This window comes from Ranitomeya imitator, chromosome 1 (assembly GCF_032444005.1).
Source record: "Ranitomeya imitator isolate aRanImi1 chromosome 1, aRanImi1.pri, whole genome shotgun sequence".
Taxonomy (NCBI): Eukaryota; Metazoa; Chordata; class Amphibia; order Anura; family Dendrobatidae; genus Ranitomeya; species Ranitomeya imitator.
Window position 1 is genome coordinate 371320258 of NC_091282.1, and position 19170 is coordinate 371339427.

Below are 19170 nucleotides of genomic sequence, written 5' to 3' on the forward strand. Positions count from 1 at the left end.
TATAATAGGCCAAATTCTCAATATAGGTCCGGTTCAACATACAGTCAAAACGTTTATATCCTGCAAAACTAAAAACGTAGTATACGTAGTGTATTGCCCATGTGGGCGGTTTTACATTGGTAAAACAATACGTTGCCTTTATACATGATTCCACGAGCATTGTAGATCAGTCATTACAGGCAAAGGAGTGCCCAGATTGATCGAACATGTGCTTGAAATACATGAAGGAAACCCCAACGTAATGACATTTGCAGGTGTAGACAGAGTAGTTTTGCCTAAGAGAGGAGGAGATCTCCATAACATATTGCTAAGAAGAGAAGCGCGATGGATCATGCAGACGAATGCTATGGGCCCTTTAGGTTTCAATGACAGAGTCGACATGTCTATTTTTTTGTAATATGCACAATGTTATGATTGCAATATGATAATAGGTGCATATCGGAGTAAGGAAAGCGGATATCATGGTGACGTACTGCTATCTGCATCTTCATCACACTGCTATTGCATGTGGGAGGTGCGTTATGATTGCGTCTTTATGAAGAAATAAGGACTGTTTTCATCCAGTGAGTTCCATTATAAAAAGTATTACCAGCAACGTTTTGTGAATTTTGCAGGTGTAACAGCATTTTTGTCTATTCGGTTTAGTGATATTCATGATTTTAACGTGTTTTTAGTATTTCTGTCACAATGTGGGGAGTGTTGGGTTAATAATGGGAGGAGGCAGGGGAGGGGTTGTTGGCCCCGTCCTTCTACTTCCCCCGGCGTTCCTAACATCCACTCACTGACCCGTAGAAGCGCATACCAGGCGCGAAACGGCCGTCGTCATGCTTGCCGCTCTCCTTACCTAGCACCCCCGGCCATGAAGATTTTTAACCGCACTTTAACCCCTTTCTGCCAGCTGACGGAATAGTACGTCAGCTGGCAGATCCCCTGCTTTGAGGTGGGCTCCGGCGGTGAGCCCACCTCAAAGCCGCGACATGTCAGCTGTTTTGTACAGCTGACATGTGCGCGCAATGAGCGCGAGCGGAATCGCAATCCGCCCGCGCTCATTAACTAGTTAAATGCCGCCGTCAAGCGCTGACAGCGGCATTTAACTAGCGCTCCCGGCCGCGCGGCCGGAGCTGCTCGCACTGCTGACCCCCCTCACATGATCGGGGGTCAGCAGTGCATCGCCATAACAACCAGAGGTCTCCTTGAGACCTCTATAGTTGTTGATGGCCGATTGCTTTGAGCGCCACCCTGTGGTCGGCGTTCAAAGCAACCCTGCATTTCTGCTACATAGAGGTGATCTGTACTTCACCTCTATGTAGCAGAGGCGATCAAGTTATGCATGCTTCTAGCCTCCCATGGAGGCTATTGAATCATGCCAAAATTAACAAAAAAAAAGTGATTAAAAATATAAAAAAAATATATAAAAGTTCAAATCACCCCCCTTTCGCCCCAATCAAAATAAAACAATTAAAAAAAAATCAAACCTACACATATTTGGTATCGCCGCGTTCAGAATCGCCCGATCTATCAATAAAAACAAAGGATTAACCTGACCGCTAAATGACGTAGCGAGAAAAAAAATCAAAACGCCAAAATTACGTTTTTTTGGTCGCCACGACATTGCATTAAAATGCAATAACGGGCGATCAAAAGAACGTATCTACACCAAAATGGTATCATTAAAAATGCCAGCTCGGCACGCAAAAAATAAGCCCTCACCTGACCCCAGATCACGAAAATTGGAGACGCTACGGATATCGGAAAATCGCGCATTTTTTTTTTTTTTAGCAAAATTTGAAATTTGTTTTCACCACTTAGATAAAAAATAACCTAGACATGTTTGGTGTCTATGAACTCGTAATGACCTGGAGAATCATAATGGCAGGTCAGTTTTAGCAAAAAAGCCAAACAAAAAACAAGTGTGAGATTGCACTTTTTTTGCAATTTCATCACACTTGGAATTTTTTTCCCGTTTTCTGTTACATGGCATGGTAAAATCAATGATATCGTTCAAAAGTACATCTCGAACCGCAAAAAATAAGCCCTCACATGGCCATATTGACGGAAAAAGAAAAAAAGTTATGGCTCTGGGAAGGAGGGGAGCAAAAAACGAAAATGAAAAAGTGGAAAAAGCTCCGGGGGTGAAGGGGTTAATAAAGTAACCTGTCTTGGACGATCGGTGGTTAATAAAGTAACCTGTCTTGGACGATCGGTGAGTGCCGGCTCTTTTCTTCCTACTACCAGTTAATTTTCTGGTTGCAGATTTAGTCAGTAGTATACTGGGATAAAATGATTACCAATCATGTCTGAACTATAATTAATTCATAATTGTCTTTAATAATCTACAATAAGACTTGATGATAGAATAGTGGTGATGTATATACAGTTGTGGCCAAAAGTATTGACACCCCTGCAATTCTGTCAGATAATACTCAGTTTCTTCCTGAAAATGATTGCAATCACAAATTCTTTGGTATTATTATCTTCATTTAATTTGTCTTAAATGAAAAAAACACAAAAGAGAATGAAGCAAAAAGCAAAACATTGATCATTTCACACAAAACTCCAAAAATGGGCCAGACAAAAGTATTGGCACCCTCAGCCTAATACTTGGTTGCACAACCTTTAGCCAAAATAACTGCGACCAACCGCGTCCGGTAACCATCAATGAGTTTCTTACAATGCTCTGCTGGAATTTTAGACCATTCTTCTTTGGCAAACTGCTCCAGATCCCTGATATTTGAAGGGTGCCTTCTCCAAACTGCCATTTTTAGATCTCTCCACCGGTGTTCTATGGGATTCAGGTTTGGACTCGTTGCTGGCCACCTTAGAAGTCTCCAGTGCTTTCTATCAAACCATTTTCTAGTGCTTTTTTAAGTGTATTTTGGGTCATTGTCCTGCTGGAAGACCCATGATCTCTGAGGGAGACCCAGCTTTCTCATACTGGGCCCTACATTATGCTGCAAAATTTGTTGGTAGTCTTCAGACTTCATAATGCCATGCACACGGTCAAGCAGTCCAGTGCCAGAGGCAGCAAAGCAACTCCAAAACATCAGGGAACCTCTGCCATGCTTGACTGTAGGGACCGTGTTCTTTTCTTTGAATGCCTCTTTTTTTCTCCTGTAAACTCTATGCTGATGCCTTTGCCCAAAAACCTCTACTTTTATCTCATCTGACCAGAGAACATTCTTCCAAAACGTTTTAGGCTTTTTCAGGTAAGTTTTGGCAAACTCCAGCCTGGCTTTTTTATGTCTTGGGGTAAGAAGTGGAGTCCTCCTGGGTCTCCTACCATGCAGTCCCTTTTCATTCAGACGCCGACGGATAGTACAGGTTGACACTGTTGTACCCTCGGACTGCAGGGCAGCTTGAACTTGTTTGGATGTTAGTCTAGGTTCTTTATCCAACATCCGCACAATCTTGCGTTGAAATCTCTTGTCAATTTTTCTTTTCCGTCCACATCTAGGGAGGTTAGCCACAGTGCCATGGGCTTTAAACTTCTTGATGACACTGCGCACGGTAGACACAGGAACATTCAGGTCTTTGGAGATGGACTTGTAGCCTTGAGATTGCTCATGCTTCCTCACAATTTGGTTTCTCAAGTCCTCAGACAGTTCTTTGGTCTTCTTTCTTTTCTCCATGCTCAATGTGGTACACACAAGGACACAGGAAAGAGGTTGAGTCAACTTTAATCCATGTCAACTGGCGGCAAGTGTGATTTAGTTATTGCCAACACCTGTTAGGTGCCACAGGTAAGTTACAAGTGCTGTTAATTACACAAATCAGAGAAGCATCACATGATTTTTCGAACAGTGCCAATACTGTTGTCCACCCCCTTTTTTATGTTTGGTGTGGAATTATATCCAATTTGGCTTTAGGACAATTCTTTTTGTGTTTTTTCATTTAAGACAAATTAAATGAAGATAATAATAACAACAAAGAATTTGTGTTTGCAATCATTTTCAGGAAGAAACTGAGTATTATGTGACAGAATTGCAGGGGTGTCAATACTTTTGGCCACAACTGTATGGGGCAGAAGCAATGCTGATCTGTAACACAGCACTTTTCAGTGAACTATATAACTGCTGACTGCAGTTCTATCATATTGGGTCGTAGTTCACAGTGCCAAATAGTATTCAGTGGCTGTGTAATTAATGCAATGTGACACCATATTCAGGGACAGTCTGACCGTATCTCACTTATGTTATACAGCTGTTGTTGCTATATAATCTTACGACCTTCAAACTGTGTGAGTCAAGTTCGACTGAGAAGATAGGCAATTTGCACAAAAGTACCCTAATGGAAGATGATAGCACGCAGATAATGGCCTTCTTTCCTGTGTATGCTGATAATAATCCATTACAATACAAGCGGCCATAGACATTAGATGAATGATGGCCAAGCCCCCCTTATTGGGCCATCTAATGTATATGGTGGTGCCCGATGGCAGATGGAGGGTAAAAGCAGGGTCAGATATACAGGATTTCATACATCCAATTATTTTGTTCTTAATCCTTCAGAGGTGCCTGGCGGCATCTAATTTCCTTTGCCGACTCACAACACAGGCACGTTTGGCTGAATCGGGCGTACATATGTATGTAGTGGACGGAGAAAAAACTACAAGCCGAAGAAGTGTACCTCTAAAATGTAGAGCCAGCTTAAAGGGAATCTGTCAGCAGATTTTTGCAATGTAATCTGAGAAAAGCATGATATAGGATCAGAGACCCTGACTCCAGTGATGTATCACTTACTGGGCTGCTTTATGCAGTTTTGATAGTTTCCCTGTTTTCTCTGCTGTACATAGATCAGTGCTATGAATGCTGAGCCCTTTATAACCCCGCCCACAACACAGATTGGCAGCTTCCTGTGTACTTTGTCAGGTTGCACTGATTATGTCTCACCAGCCCTGACAAATCAAATGCCGCGCCGGATGGTAAGAGATTCGCAGGCCTCCTGTCTAGCTACCAGGTACTATTGACCTGGATCCTGGACTGGAATCCTACGTATCGATCCACTCATCTCTACCGGTGACAGATTCCCTTTAAATCATAACGCTAACTGTAGAGATGTGCAATCAAGGCGCATAGTCATTTTCCCCATAACTTACCTTTGCCTATTTTCACAATCCCAGCAATGATGACGGCGATGAGTGCCACAACTTTGGCATAAGTGAAGACATCCTGGACGCGTGTACCCCATTTTACGTATGCACAGTTCACAAAGGTGAGGAGCGCTAGGAGGAGGCAAAAAAAGGTGAGTCATGGTTTGATATGGAGCAATGCACTACAATGAATATTGTAATAATTATCCAGATGACATTTAACAATCAATGATTCTCTAAGATCCTGGAACCTAAAATGATCATGTGCTGTAGAGCCTCCATTAAAGGGATTGTCCTTCAGCTCTACAGAAAGACATAGTTGTGCTGGTACTAACACTAGTAATACACGTCACTGGAGAGATATGTGAACATAGAAAGTAAATTACAATATTGGGGCTACCAACTGTCCGCAAATGCCTGAAAAATCAATGACTATCGCCAAAAATTGATGTGTCCCTGATTTTTGTAAGAAGCTGGAGATGGTTACTGTGACTGTAACTACCCTGATTTCTAAGGCTGAGGTCGCAGTCGGTGGGCTCACGGGCCGGGCCGAGTATTCCCATCTATGCACAGGCCGGAAAGTGTGTAACGTTCACAGTCATTTCCAGCCTCGGGGCTGTGGAAATATATCACTGATAATTGTTATGTCTGTATAATGTTAGCTGGCTGTGATTTTTGTATAAAAACACAGCTCGGCGTAGCAACCTTCATAGAGGTGGCTGAGTGGGCAAGTGTGAGTAAAACATATCATGTAAGTAGAGGTCCTGGATAAGAACTCCAGAGCCCTGCAGTCTGGGCCGGGCATTAGTCATGGGCCGCCTGAACTTCTCTCTTTGTAGACAGAGATTTGGCCTCTTTTGTGACATCAGTGAGGATGTATTGTCCCCCGCAGTCATGAGACCGTCCTGCTGCTGTCAGCACAAGGCCCGATGCCGCACTTCCTTGTGTACCACTTTCCACCACATCCTGTTACACACAGACCAGGGACCTCGTATTTCAAAAGACCAAAATAAGGGAAGACCAGCAGATGGGAACACTGAAATGAGAGGAGGACTGCTAAGCAAAGACAGGCAGACACGCAGAAAGCGCCTTCCCATTTCTGAATATCATCACTCAGCAAGCATAGTTTCACTTCCATATGGGTCCGGCACATGACTTTAACACACGTCATGGTGGTTCTATTAGGTTAAAGGGGTATTCCCATCTCCAATATCCTATCCCAATATGTAGTAGGTGTAATAATAATAATATTTGTTCAGACTGGCCTACCGCCTCAATGCATTAACTTAACGATCCCTGTGTGGCCTATTTATAATAAAAAAAAAAAAAAAAGGTTCCTCGCATCATGTTCTCATACACTTTATGCAGTATTAGCCCTCTGTGTCTGTACTGCTACATACTTAGGCAGGTAACTGGTTCATGCAGCTTTACATGAACACCTGAGCCTTACACTATGGCCGGTCCGAATAACTATAGCAATTGTTACCATCCACCTCTCGTGTCTCCCCTTTTCCTCATAGTTTGTAAGCTTGCGAGCAGGGCCCTCACTCCTCCTGGTATCTGTTTTGAACTGTATTTCTGTTATGCTGTAATGTCTATTGTCTGTACAAGTCCCCTCTATAATTTGTAAAGCGCTGCGGAATATGTTGGCGCTATATAAATAAAATTATTATTATTATTATTATTATAATATTAGCATATACTTCCAATTAGAAATGTGGTATAGTTCTTCTGAAGAGCTACATTGCTTACCCCATGTGCAGGACACTGCAGTAGCTTAGGTATCCATGGTTACAACCACTCATACAGCGCCAGTAAGTCAGCTGTTAGTAGTCGTAACCATGGATACCTAAGCTACTGCACATGGGGTAAGAGATGTACCTTATCAGAAGAACTATACTACATTTCTAATTGGAGGTATTTGCTAATGTTATTATTATTACACCTACTACATAATGGGATAGGATCTTGGAGATGGGAATACCCCTTAAGTTCCGGCAATGAGTTTTCTCTGAGTTTTTGATGATGCGAATTTCCGCTGCACCAAAAACGCAGAGTCTTATAGTTCTAGTAAAGTGGATGGGATTTATAAAAATCTCATGCCCCGTGCTTCTTATTCACTCAGTGTAAACTGACTGCGGTGCGTGTTTCCAATCCGCAACATCGGATTTTGCAGGTATACTGAGTGTTATGTGCAGATTTTCGCCATAGAATTACACTAGAAAAACGCATTTACGCTTTGAGTGTGTTTCCACTCCATAATCCACTACGGACACATGTAATCCCCCCATAACTGTATCAATAAAGTTCTGTGTAAGACAAATAACAAGAAGTATAAAAAACAATGCCACTTTCTTTAAAACAGGACACACCAAAAATAGAGGAAAAACCACAGCATTAACAACACAATAAAAACGCATGTGAAAAAAGTGCAAGCAACCAGAGAAATGATGCAGAAACATCAAAAACTCACCAAACACTCTCCATGGGAATTTTTGGTGACTTTTTGATGTTGCAGATTTTCTGCACCATTTCTTTAATCGTGTTTTTGACGCTGCGTTTTTGTCTCTTTTTGTATGACATGTTTGAAATAAAGCTGCTTTGTTTTCTATACTTTCTGTTATTTGGCTTTGACAAAACTTTGATATTTTCATGGCAGATTACATGCTTTTTTGATGCAGAAGAAAAGCAGTAAAAACACGTGCGCTTTTTTAGCTGTGGATTTTCTGCATCTAATGCAAATCAATAGGAAAAATATGCACATAAGACTCAGCAAGAGAAATTAACATGTTGCGGATCGGAAACCCACACCACAGGTCAGTTTACACCAGGGCTGTGGAGTCGGAGCCCATTTTGGTGGAGTCGGAGTCATGGAAATTGAGGAGTCGGAGGTTTGGTTTACTGACTCCACAGCCCTGGTTTACACTGAGTCAAAAAGTCCAGTGGGCAGGAGATCTCTATAAATCCCATCCACTTTGCTGGAACTGTAAGATGCTGCACGTTTTATGCAGTGAGAATGCAGGAACGTACAACAAGAGTAAGGAAAAGTCCATCTTTATCATTACAAAGTGGGACATTATCTTCATGGTCATGTTCTGATCTGGAATAATAGTCTAATACTTCTGATGTTTTCCGAGCTGCAGTCAGACAGCATTCCCTTGTACTATTCTGCTAAGTGTAGATTGTTTACGGGCTCGTATCCAATAGCGGCATGCAGAATTGTGAATGCAGCTCTGGGATTCAATATGCTGAACCTCAGGATTAGAAGTAATCCAATGTGCTTACACATTTTATGTGGATTTCATTTCTACACAGTATATACTGCCATTCTGTGAGTACACATTACGGTAATATCTTATCAATCATGCACAAAACATGACGCCATTTTCTTCTTACCTATGCACGTCGCTGCTATGAGCCTGTTTGCAGAGTAGGGAGACTCACATGATGGGAAGATGGGCTGCACCATGTAGTTGGCGAAGGTAATGGCAATAACTGCTTGGCTCGTAGGCTCAATAATTAGCAGAGAAGTCCATAGCCTAATAAAGGCTATAAAGCCACCGAAAGCCTCCAGGATGTAGGCATAGCTTGCTCCTGACTTGGTAATAGTTGTGCCTAATTCTGCATAACATAAGGCACCAAATATCGAAAACACTCCTCCAACCGCCCAGATCACAAGGGAAAGACCATATGAAGCGCTGTAAATCAAGACCCCCTTGGGTGATACAAAAATCCCAGAGCCAATCATATTGCCCACAATTAGACAAACCCCATTTATTAAGGAGATTTCCTTCTTGAGTTTCATGGATTCCTGGGAGCTGGAGTTAGTTGCCGTTCCATTTTTTCCATTCGGAGTTGGCTCCTCTGTGGCAGCTGATGTGTATTTAGTGCCGATACCCATGGTGGAATGAAAGAGTCAGCAGCACAACAGCATGTCCAGCTAGGAGAAAAGGAGAGGTCAGAGGGTGAGCTAAAAAGCCATACACATCAAAATGTTACCGCGGAGGATGGACCTCTGCAGTGCCGGCTACATGTCAGGTGTATAGAAACGGTCAGGGATGCAGTCATTTGTGGACAATTCTCTAGTTATATATAGGGTTATTAAGTCTTCCCAAATCTGTTAGTTCTCAAGACACAGAACCCGAGCAGCACCAAAGACGTCCAAAGCCGAAGAATCAGTTACATCGGAATAGTACCCGAAAATACCAAATCTGGCCAAATAAAACCTATCGTAGCTAAAATCATCATAGTAGCAATATACACAATATTCTTGTCCCTTTAATACCACATTACTGAGTACCCGGCCATGATATATGTTGTATTTGTCATTACAGGTATTCTGTTGACAAAATACAAAATAACAAAAAGGTCTAAAAACGGTCAACAAAAAACATGGTGGAATCCATTTTCGAGCTAAATGAAGTTCACACTTATGAAGTCGTAAGATGTAATCAACCAAACACTATCTAGTGACAAAAAAACAAAAGGGAAGTTGACGCTTCTTAGACCTTTGGATCCAATTCTTAAATACTACTTTTTCTAGCCCACAAACATAGTTACATAGGTTGAAAAAAGATCTAGGATCATCAAGTTCCACCGTTCTCCATTCATGCAGTATATCTATGTACCTTTATTATACACTATGTAGTGTAGAAAGCGGAGAATCCCTATTTCCAGGGTATATTTCACCTTGTACCGACGCTCCTATTGGCCCTTGTTACTGATAATTCTCATAAGAAGCTCATCTAGCCGTTACAGACGTTTCAAGACTAGATTAGTGGACTCTTGAGCTTGGTGCCTATAGTAATGCCATTTCTGTTTAATGATTAATGATGGGTTAAAATACAATTAAGGGTACACATCTAAGGCTAGGTTCACACTACGTTAGTGCAGTCCGTTCAACATATCCGTTAAACGGACTGCACTAACGCAAGTGCCGGCGCTTGCACAGCGCTAGCGCAGATGGAGCTTCTGCTAGCTCCATCTGCACTAGCGGCGCACTAGCAGTGACGGACCCAGAAACGCTGCAGCGGCGTCTCGGGTCCGTCACTCAATGACGGCACATCGCTAGCGCACGCCCATTGTGGGCGTGTGCTAGCGATGCGCTCGCCATTGCTTGTAATGGCGGCGTTAACGGACTACGCTACACCGCGTTATGCCGCGGTGCAACGTAGTCCGTTAAACGGGTTCACACAACGCAGTGTGAACCTCTGTGATGACCATGTCTCCGTCCTAAATATGGCATATGCAGTGAGGAAAGTCCCCAGCATAAAGTCATACATATGGATCCTTTTTCCCCATAAATGACCAGAGACACCCTTGTTAGCATTTGTTGGAGTGGTATACTTCTGTATATCATTTTTATTATTTAAAAAGTCATACACCATGGGGTATATATCTTTATGTACAATTGGAGTTAATGGGTGATGTGTGCCACGTTACTAGAATATGTGTCTGCACGTTTTATGAGTGGTTGTAACCGTGGATCGCTAAGCTACTGCAACACAGTAAGCAACATAGCTTATCAGAAGAACTACACTACATTTCTAATTGGAGGTATTTGCTAATATTATTATACACCTCCTACATATTGGAGATTATTATTTATTATGCTTTTCTTACATAGCGCCATAACATTCCTTTGTGCATTACACACATTATCGTCACTGTCCCCAATGGGGCTCACAATCTAGACTCCCTATCAGTATGTCTTTGGTGTGTGGGAGGAAACCGGAGTGCCGGAGGAAACCCATGCAAACACGTGGGAGGTGGGATTGTAACCCAGGACCCCAGTGCTGCAAGGCTGCAGTGCTAACCACTGAGCCACCATGCAGATGGGAATACCCCTTAAAGCTCCCACCAATGCCAAGAACAAGGGGCTTCAGATCTGTTCCCAGCCGTTGACATACAACTTATTTTTATTCCAAGATCTATTGAATAAAATGTACTTTTTTGTGGGGAAACCCATTTTACTTGTAAGATGATCTCATGCCCTAGGTGGATGCCCCATGTAGGTCCTGTTTGGCTCATAACAAATAACTATTGAAATGAGCAGAAATGTTTAAAAAAACCACATAACAACAGCTGGAAAACACTAACCATACAGCGAAAATAACTGAGCGTATAAATGAGGATTGTCTCCGAGTGCTATAGAGAAAATGGATGGAGTATTGGGTCTCTCTTATTTTGTGGAATGACATCATACAGGTCATTAGATAAGGGTCCTTGGCTTTCTGGACATGGCAGATAACAGTCTGCCGTTGGAGGGACAGGAGTAATACCAATAGCAAGTCCTGTCATTTGGGTCTCTGGGCAATTATAAAACGTGCAGACATATATTCTAGTAACGTGGCATACATCACCCATTAACTCCAATTGTACACTGTACATCTCCAGGTAACCATGGATAACTAAGCTCTTGCAACATAGCTTATCAGAAGAACTATACTACATTCCTAATTGGAGGCATTTGCTAATATTATTATTACTACACCTACTATATGTTGGGATAGGATCTTGGAGATGGGAATACCCTAAGCTTCAGGAAACTGGAGTTAAGCTAGGCTTTCCTTTATCTGGAGCAAAGATTAATCTCGCTGACGAAAGTCAATACTGCAAATGAAATCTTTGGTCAGAGTGATTAGCATCTTCCTCTGGCACCCAGCACCCAGGACACATGCCCAGGCAGCCTCGTCTTAGCTATGCCCATCAGACCCCCGCTTTTACTCCCTGATTATTTTCCACATTTGTACGGGGCGTCACTTGAAACAGGCTGCATTTCTCTGAGCCTTGTAAACAAGCAGGACAATTACACAGTGATACAAAAACCTCACAACACAGGAAGAGTGACAAGAACGGGCTGGATGAAGAAGTCAGTCCCGTCACCGTCAGTCACCTTATAGGTGACTCTGATGGTCACCGTTGCCATAGCAGCAGTCAACCCTTGAGTGACAGAACTTTCACGTTGTCAGATCTGATGTGTGTTGTCCATGCCTGAGGCAGCAGCTTCACCTTTAAGGAAGAGATAAGTTTACTTATTCTAGGAAGTTAGTCATTAATGCGGCCTATGAGAGCAATGTGCTGATAAGTATTCCCAGAGGTACAAACTACCGCAGCCAGCTGTGACCCTGGCACTGATCACGGCCAATTCTGGGAGTGCCAATCACCACAGCCACTATCTGGGCACAGTCTTATTAATGATCATAGAGACCACGAGTCACTTCAGATTATAGCCACAATTCTGGGCACTCACAGCTACGACCATAGTGACGGGGTCCCAGAGACCCAGAAATCATCATCTACACATGCTGCTATTCTGGAGCAAACCTGTCATCTCCGGTGTATACTGGCCAGCAGAGAAATATACACTACGCTCCATGTACAGTAAAAATCAGCATGGTGTGTACTGGCAATAATCGGGGGTACTGAGTGGTCTGGGTAATGCTGAGGTAACACGGCCAGTGGGATAGGTCCAGTCATCACCAGAAGGTTGGAGGGCTGTGGGGGCCAGACTATAAGCAGTGATAACAGGGTGAGTGGGGATATGGTGGGTACACTCACCAATATATGTGTGACAGGAGGAGCACAACTATGTAGTGATGGTGGAGGGGTATGGTGGGGACTTGAGGGGTGTGGGTGTAACCTGAGAGATAGGTCTAGTGATGTAACCTGTGGGGGGATATGGTGGGTACACTAGTGAGTTTGTGTGTAACCTTGGGGATAGGTCTAGTGATGTAAGGTTTGGGGGGATACGGTGGGTGGGTGTGTGACCTGAGAGATAGGTCTAGTGATGTAAGGTATGGGGGAGGGATATGGTGGGTACACTAGTGAGTATATGTGTAACCTGAGGGATAGGTCTCGTGTTCTAAGCTGTGGGGAGATAAGGTGGGTACACCAGTGGGTGTGTGACATGAGGGATAGGTCTAATGATGTATGCTGTGGGGGGAAATGGTGGGTACACCAGTGGGTGTGTGTGCAAGCTGAGGGATAGGTCTAGTGATGTAAGGTGTGGGGGGATATGGTGGGTACACCAGTGGGTGCATGTGTAACCTGAGGGATAGGTCTAGAGATGTAAGCTGTATTGGGATATGGTGGGTACACCAGTGGGTGTATGTATTACTTAAGGGATAGGTCTAGTGATGTAAGCTGTGGGGGGATATGGTGGGTACACCAGTGGGTGTGTGTGTAACCTGAGGGATAGTTCTAGTGATGTAAGGTGTGGGGGGATATGGTGGGTACACTGTGTAACCTGAGGGATAGTTCTAGTGATGTAAGGTGTGGGGGGATATGGTGGGTACACCAGTGGGTGTATGTATTACTTAAGGGATAGGTCTAGTGATGTAAGCTGTGGGGGGATATGGTGGGTACACCAGTGGGTGTGTGTGTAACCTGAGGGATAGTTCTAGTGATGTAAGGTGTGGGGGGATATGGTGGGTACACTGTGTAACCTGAGGGATAGTTCTAGTGATGTAAGGTGTGGGGGGATATGGTGGGTACACCAGTGGGTGTATGTATTACTTGAGGGATAGGTCTAGTGATGTAAGCTGTGGGGGGATATGGTGGGTACACTGTGTAACCTGAGAGATAGGTCTAGTGATGTAACCTGTGGGGGGACATGGTGGGTACACTAGTGGGTGTATGTGTAACCTGAGGGACAGGTCTACTGATGTAAGGTGTGGGGGGATATGGTAGGTACACCAGTGGGTGTATGTGCAAGCTGAGGGTTAGGGCTAGTGATGTAAGCTGTGGGGGTATATGGTGGGTACACTAGTGGGTGTATGTGTAACCTGGGGGATAGGTCTAGTGATGTAAGCTGTGAGGGGATATGGTGGGTACACTGTGTAACCTGAGGGACAGGTCTAGTGATGTAAGGTGTGGGGGGATATGGTGGGTGTATGTGTAACCTGAGGGACAGGTCTAGTGATGTAAGGTGTGGGGGGATATGGTGGGTACACCAGTGGGTGTGTGTGCAAGCTGAGGGACAGGTCTAGTCCTCACAGGGGTCGGGTCACACTCACTGCTCCTGGAAGCCTTCTGCTGCCCTCGGCTGCTGCTGAGACTGAAGGGGCAGAGCACAGGAGCACTGGCCGTTTAGCTGAGAGCCGGGAGGAGGGTGCAAGGTACAGAAACAACAGGATTTCGAAAGAAGACAAGATCACTCAGCGAATTCTGAGAGTTGTGGAGAAAGCATTTCTTATCAGCGGGGGGAGGTGGATGGAGACAGCGGGAGGGGGGGCAGGGAGCACTCAGGAGAGGAAGGTGAGGAGGAAAGTGTCCGTGGTGGGGGATGCTGCTTCAGGACGACCCCCGGGAGCCCCGCACCCTTCATACTGACCAGGGTGGGGGGTTTCCAGCTAGTGCCCTGCCCCGTGCCAGCCTGGGAAAGCCTCTTCTCTCAGGAGACTCTGGTACTGGTAAATCTCCCAGAGAATGCGGCTCCATAGCCTTCTGGATGGGAAGTAATGCTGCCATATACATGCTGGCCATTACCCTGCACTTGTCTCAGGGCTTACACGGATAGCACAATATATAGATTTCTGTTACTTCTAATCTGCAGCCACTTACTGACATCACTGTACCCATTGGGGCTCACTAACAGCACAATATATAGATTTCTGTTACTTCTAATCTGCAGCCACTTACTGACATCACTGTACCCATTGGGGCTCACTAACAGCACAATATATAGATTTCTGTTACTTCTATTCTGCAGCCACTTACTGACATCACTGTACCCATTGGGGCTCACTAACAGCACAATATATAGATTTCTGTTACTTCTATTCTGCAGCCACTTACTGACATCACTGTACCCATTGGGGCTCACTAACAGCACAATATATGGATTTCTGTTACTTCTATTCTGCAGCCACTTACTGACATCACTGTACCCATTGGGGCTCACGAACAGCACAATATATAGATTTCTGTTACTTCTATTCTGCAGCCACTTACTGACATCACTGTACCCATTGGGGCTCACTAACAGCACAATATATAGATTTCTGTTACTTCTATTCTGCAGCCCCTTACTGACATCACTGTACCCATTGGAGCTCAGGAACATAGCACAATATATAGATTTCTATTACTTCTATTCCGCAGCCCCTTACTGACAGCTCTGTACCCATTGGGGCTCACTAACAGCACAATATATAGATTTATATTATATACCGCAGCACCTTACTGACATCACTGTCCGCATTGGGGCTCAGACAGATAGCACAATATATAGATTTATGTTACTTATATTCCGCAGCACCTTACTGACATCACTGTCCCTACTGGGGCTCACAATCTATATTCCCTGTCAGTATGTCTTTGAAGGAAACCCACAAACACTAGGAGAAGATACAGTTCTATGGAATCCCTACAGTAAAGTATGTACATAATAGGTGAATGTATTGTCTATGGTGTCTAACCTCTGTACTATCTCTGTCTACAGGTCTTAGGCCAGGTTCACACAGTGTTCTTGTCCATGTTCAGTGGTCCTGTTGGGGCTTGCGTCCGAACCCCCAGCAAAACAAGATTTCGCCGTATAAGCCTCCTGAAAATAATGGAAAATAATGCACAACAGAGCAGACATTGACTCTGTCCCACCATTATAGTCTATGGCCCCGTCGGCGTATGCGCCCAAATCCTGTTTTGCTGGGGTTTCAGACGCAAGCCCCGACGGGACCACTGAATGCAATGTGATAGCCCCCTTACCCATATCACCTCATTCTACTTAATGTGCTTCTGATTTGGTGATCAGCTGAATCAAATCATTTAACGAAGGAAAGTATAAAAAACACTGCTGTGGAGTTCACAATCCTCTTGCGATAGGACAAGCTGGATGGCAAAACAAGTGCTAGTAATATCCCAAAAGTAATAGGAATGAAGAAATAACTTTTAACCATGCCAAAGGATTGAAAAGAAAAGTCTTGAGTGAGGAAAAGAAGGGCTCAATTCTTGCTTTACTAGCAGAGGGACACAGTGAGCGTCATGTTGCTTTCGTCCTTAACATTTCGAAGACAGCAGTCCATTACAACTAGGTCAAGCAGCAGACATTAGGGACAACAAAGCTACAGACCGGCAGAGAGTAAAAACGACTCTCCACTGAGCGGGATGACCGTCATCTTATTCAAATGTCACTCAGCAACCACAGGATGACATCAAGTGACCTACAAACGGAATGGCAAATGGCAGCTGGGGTGAAGTGCACGGCAAGAACAGTTCATAACAGGCTCCTAGAGGCAGAACTCAAGTCATGTAAAGCTAGAAAAAAGCCTTTGCTCAATGAGAAGCAAAGGAGAGCCAGGCTGAAGTTTGTCAAAGACCATAAAGATTGGACCATACAGGACTGGAGTAAGGTAATCTTATAATAATAATCTTTATTTTTATATAGCGCTAACATATTCTGCAGTGCTTTACAGTTTGCACACATAATCATCACTGTCCCCGATGGGGCTCACAATCTAAATTCCCTATGATGAGTCTAATTTTCAGCTTTGCCCAACACCTGGTCATCTAATGGTTAGACGGAGACCTGGAGAGGCGTACAAGCCACAGTGTCTTGCACCCACTGTGAAACTTGGTGGCGGATTGGTGATGATCTGGGGATGCTTCAGCAAGGCTGGAATTGGGCAGGTTAATCTTTGCAAAGGACGTATGAATCAAGCCGCATACAAGGTTATCCTGGAAAAATAGTTGATTCCTTCTGCTCAGGCAATGTTCCCCAACTCTGAGGACTGGTTTTTCCAGCAGGACAATGCGCCATGCCACACAGCTAGGTCAATCAAGGTGTGGATGAAGGACCACCACATCAAATCCCTGTCATGGGCAGCCCAATCTCCAGACCTAAACCGCATTGAAAACCTCTGGAAAGTAATCAAGAGGAAGATGGATAGTCATAAGCCATCAAACAAAGAAGAACTGCTAACATTTTTGTACCAGGAGTGGCATAAGGTCACCCAAAAGCAGTGTGAAAGACTGGTGGAAAGCATGCCAAGACGACTGAAAGCTGTGATTAAAAATCATGGTTATTCCACAAAATATTGATTTCTGTACTCTTCCGGAGATAAAACATTAGTATTGTTGTTTCTAACTGATTATGAACTTGTTGTTTTTTTTTTTTGCATTATTTGAGATCTGCAAGCAATGCATTTTTTTGTTATTTTGACCATTTTTAATTTTCAGAAAAAAATAAAAAATGTATTGCTTGGAACTTCGGATGTTCTGACATGTTGTCAGAAGTTTATAGAATAAAAGAATAATTTACATTTTACTCAAAAATATACCTATAAAGAGAAAAATTAGACAAACTGAAAATGTTGCAGTGGTCTCTTAATTTTTGCCAGCGTTGTATATTTATTCTATCTATTCTATTCTTACTTGTCACTCTGTGATTATACTGTACACCACACATGAATTACCGGCTTTTCAAAGGACAGCGGTGCGAAAACACCAGACAGCACTTGCACAGTCCGTGTGGTGTCCGATGTTGTCTCGCACCCATAGACTTGCATTGGCGAGTGGCCGATATACGCGTAAAATCACAGCATGTTGCGATTTCACACGCACGTAGGATACGCCCGAGAAAAAAAACGGTGATGTGAGCTGCCCCATAGAGTAACACTGGTCCAAGTGCTATGCGATGTTTTCTTGCATAGCCCTCATCCCTATTCTACAGTAGTGTGACTCCGGCCTAAATGTGATGAAAGTTGCGCTAATCCTATAATTAACATCAGAAGAGCCGCTAATGTCATCCACATATGTATGGAAATATTTCTGGACCTCTGTAAGTTGCTACATTGAAAAACTCTACAGTCGGCCTCCCCTGGCACGCAGAGGACTGATAACTGGGACCAATAGATTGCATTAACTTGCACAACAAAAGTGGCTAGGCTGTGCACAGTAGAAGAACGTTCTCTTATCCCTTGATCTGACACCTGCATGTACATTCCTATGGGGAGGGGGGCAGACATCTGGGACCCTGCACATTACTTAGGTTACATATTAAAAGGGAAAAACAACAACTCTTCCTTAAGTAATCAGGTGCCCAGGGTCCACACATATCGATCATTGGTACTAAGCAAGGTGTAATTATGGTGTATTCAGACCAGCAAAAAAAAAGTCAATGTAATTGGCAATGTATTGTCCCATGTAAACAGGAGATGTGCTGCTGGTAACATGATATATTATGGGCCAGAACAATCGTATTGATGATCATCCTGTCTCCATTATTGTTCATCGTCCTAACTAGCGCCGATCAGACCTTCTTACGGTGCACATCTATATGCACCATTATTTCAGTCTGACGTGTACGGGTGACTTTAGTGCCACTTTAATGGATGAAAACAAGGACGGTTCATAGTCCAAAGACTGCACGCTGATATGTGTCGCACAACAAGTGTGAAGTTGTGCAGACAATTGTGTGACTGACGGCGCTCAGATTTGTGTGGAAAGGAACAGCCAAATCACAGAATGGTTGCAAGTGACTGAAGTGATTGAAGTCTATGGTTGCATGCGACCCAAACCGCAGTGCGACACCACTGACATTACTTGCAGTGCGCCCGAGACAGAATAAGGGGTAGGTGGTGCACAGGAATAATAGGTCTGGCCTCACACTGCACGGCACACAGGGTGACTGACCCTACCTGTTCTCAGCTTCTACATTCCTCTTTGGGAGCCGCCATCATATTTACAAGTCAGAAGTGGGAAGTCCTGTTCTTCATATAGAACGAAAAACAAGAAGTTTCTCTTCATAGGGAGGTTGTAACGAAAAAAATGGGACTTCTGCCTGGTAGAAAGGCATTGTTTGTGGGATGGTCAATGAATTAATAATGATGTGCTGAGTAAACAGGGCTGTCCTAGCAACCACAGGAAGACGGAGAGGAGCTTTACATTGTTGGCCGGGACTGAACGTCCTGTATTCTGTGCAGCCTGTCCTCCACTAGTATGAGCAAGTCATCATTTACTTTCCCCCATGCTTCACCCAAGTCTTTATCTACCCAGGGCTCCCTAATAGCAACCCTGCGCTCCCCAATAGGAACACCGCGCTCCCCAAAAGGAACCCTGCGCTCCCCAAAAGGAACCCTTCG

The 19170-nt window shown here is 43.9% G+C and overlaps 1 protein-coding gene across 2 annotated transcripts in view; it reads right to left on the bottom strand.

Moving 5' to 3' along the window:
* SLC7A7 (solute carrier family 7 member 7) overlaps positions 1 to 18867 on the bottom strand; it is a 62799-nt gene extending 43932 nt beyond the window's left edge. The window contains exons 1-3 of one of the 2 annotated variants that reach the window (XM_069761551.1): positions 18727 to 18867; positions 8486 to 9029; positions 5096 to 5221 (exon numbers count right to left, since the gene is read on the bottom strand). In XM_069761551.1, the coding sequence (XP_069617652.1) occupies positions 5096 to 5221; positions 8486 to 8990 (631 nt within the window). In that variant the 5' untranslated portion in view covers positions 8991 to 9029; positions 18727 to 18867. Of the gene's footprint in view, positions 1 to 5095; positions 5222 to 8485; positions 9030 to 14106; positions 14238 to 18726 lie in introns of those variants that run through there. The other variant, XM_069761545.1, reaches the window with a different exon arrangement.
* Positions 18868 to 19170: the final 303 nt, after the last annotated feature.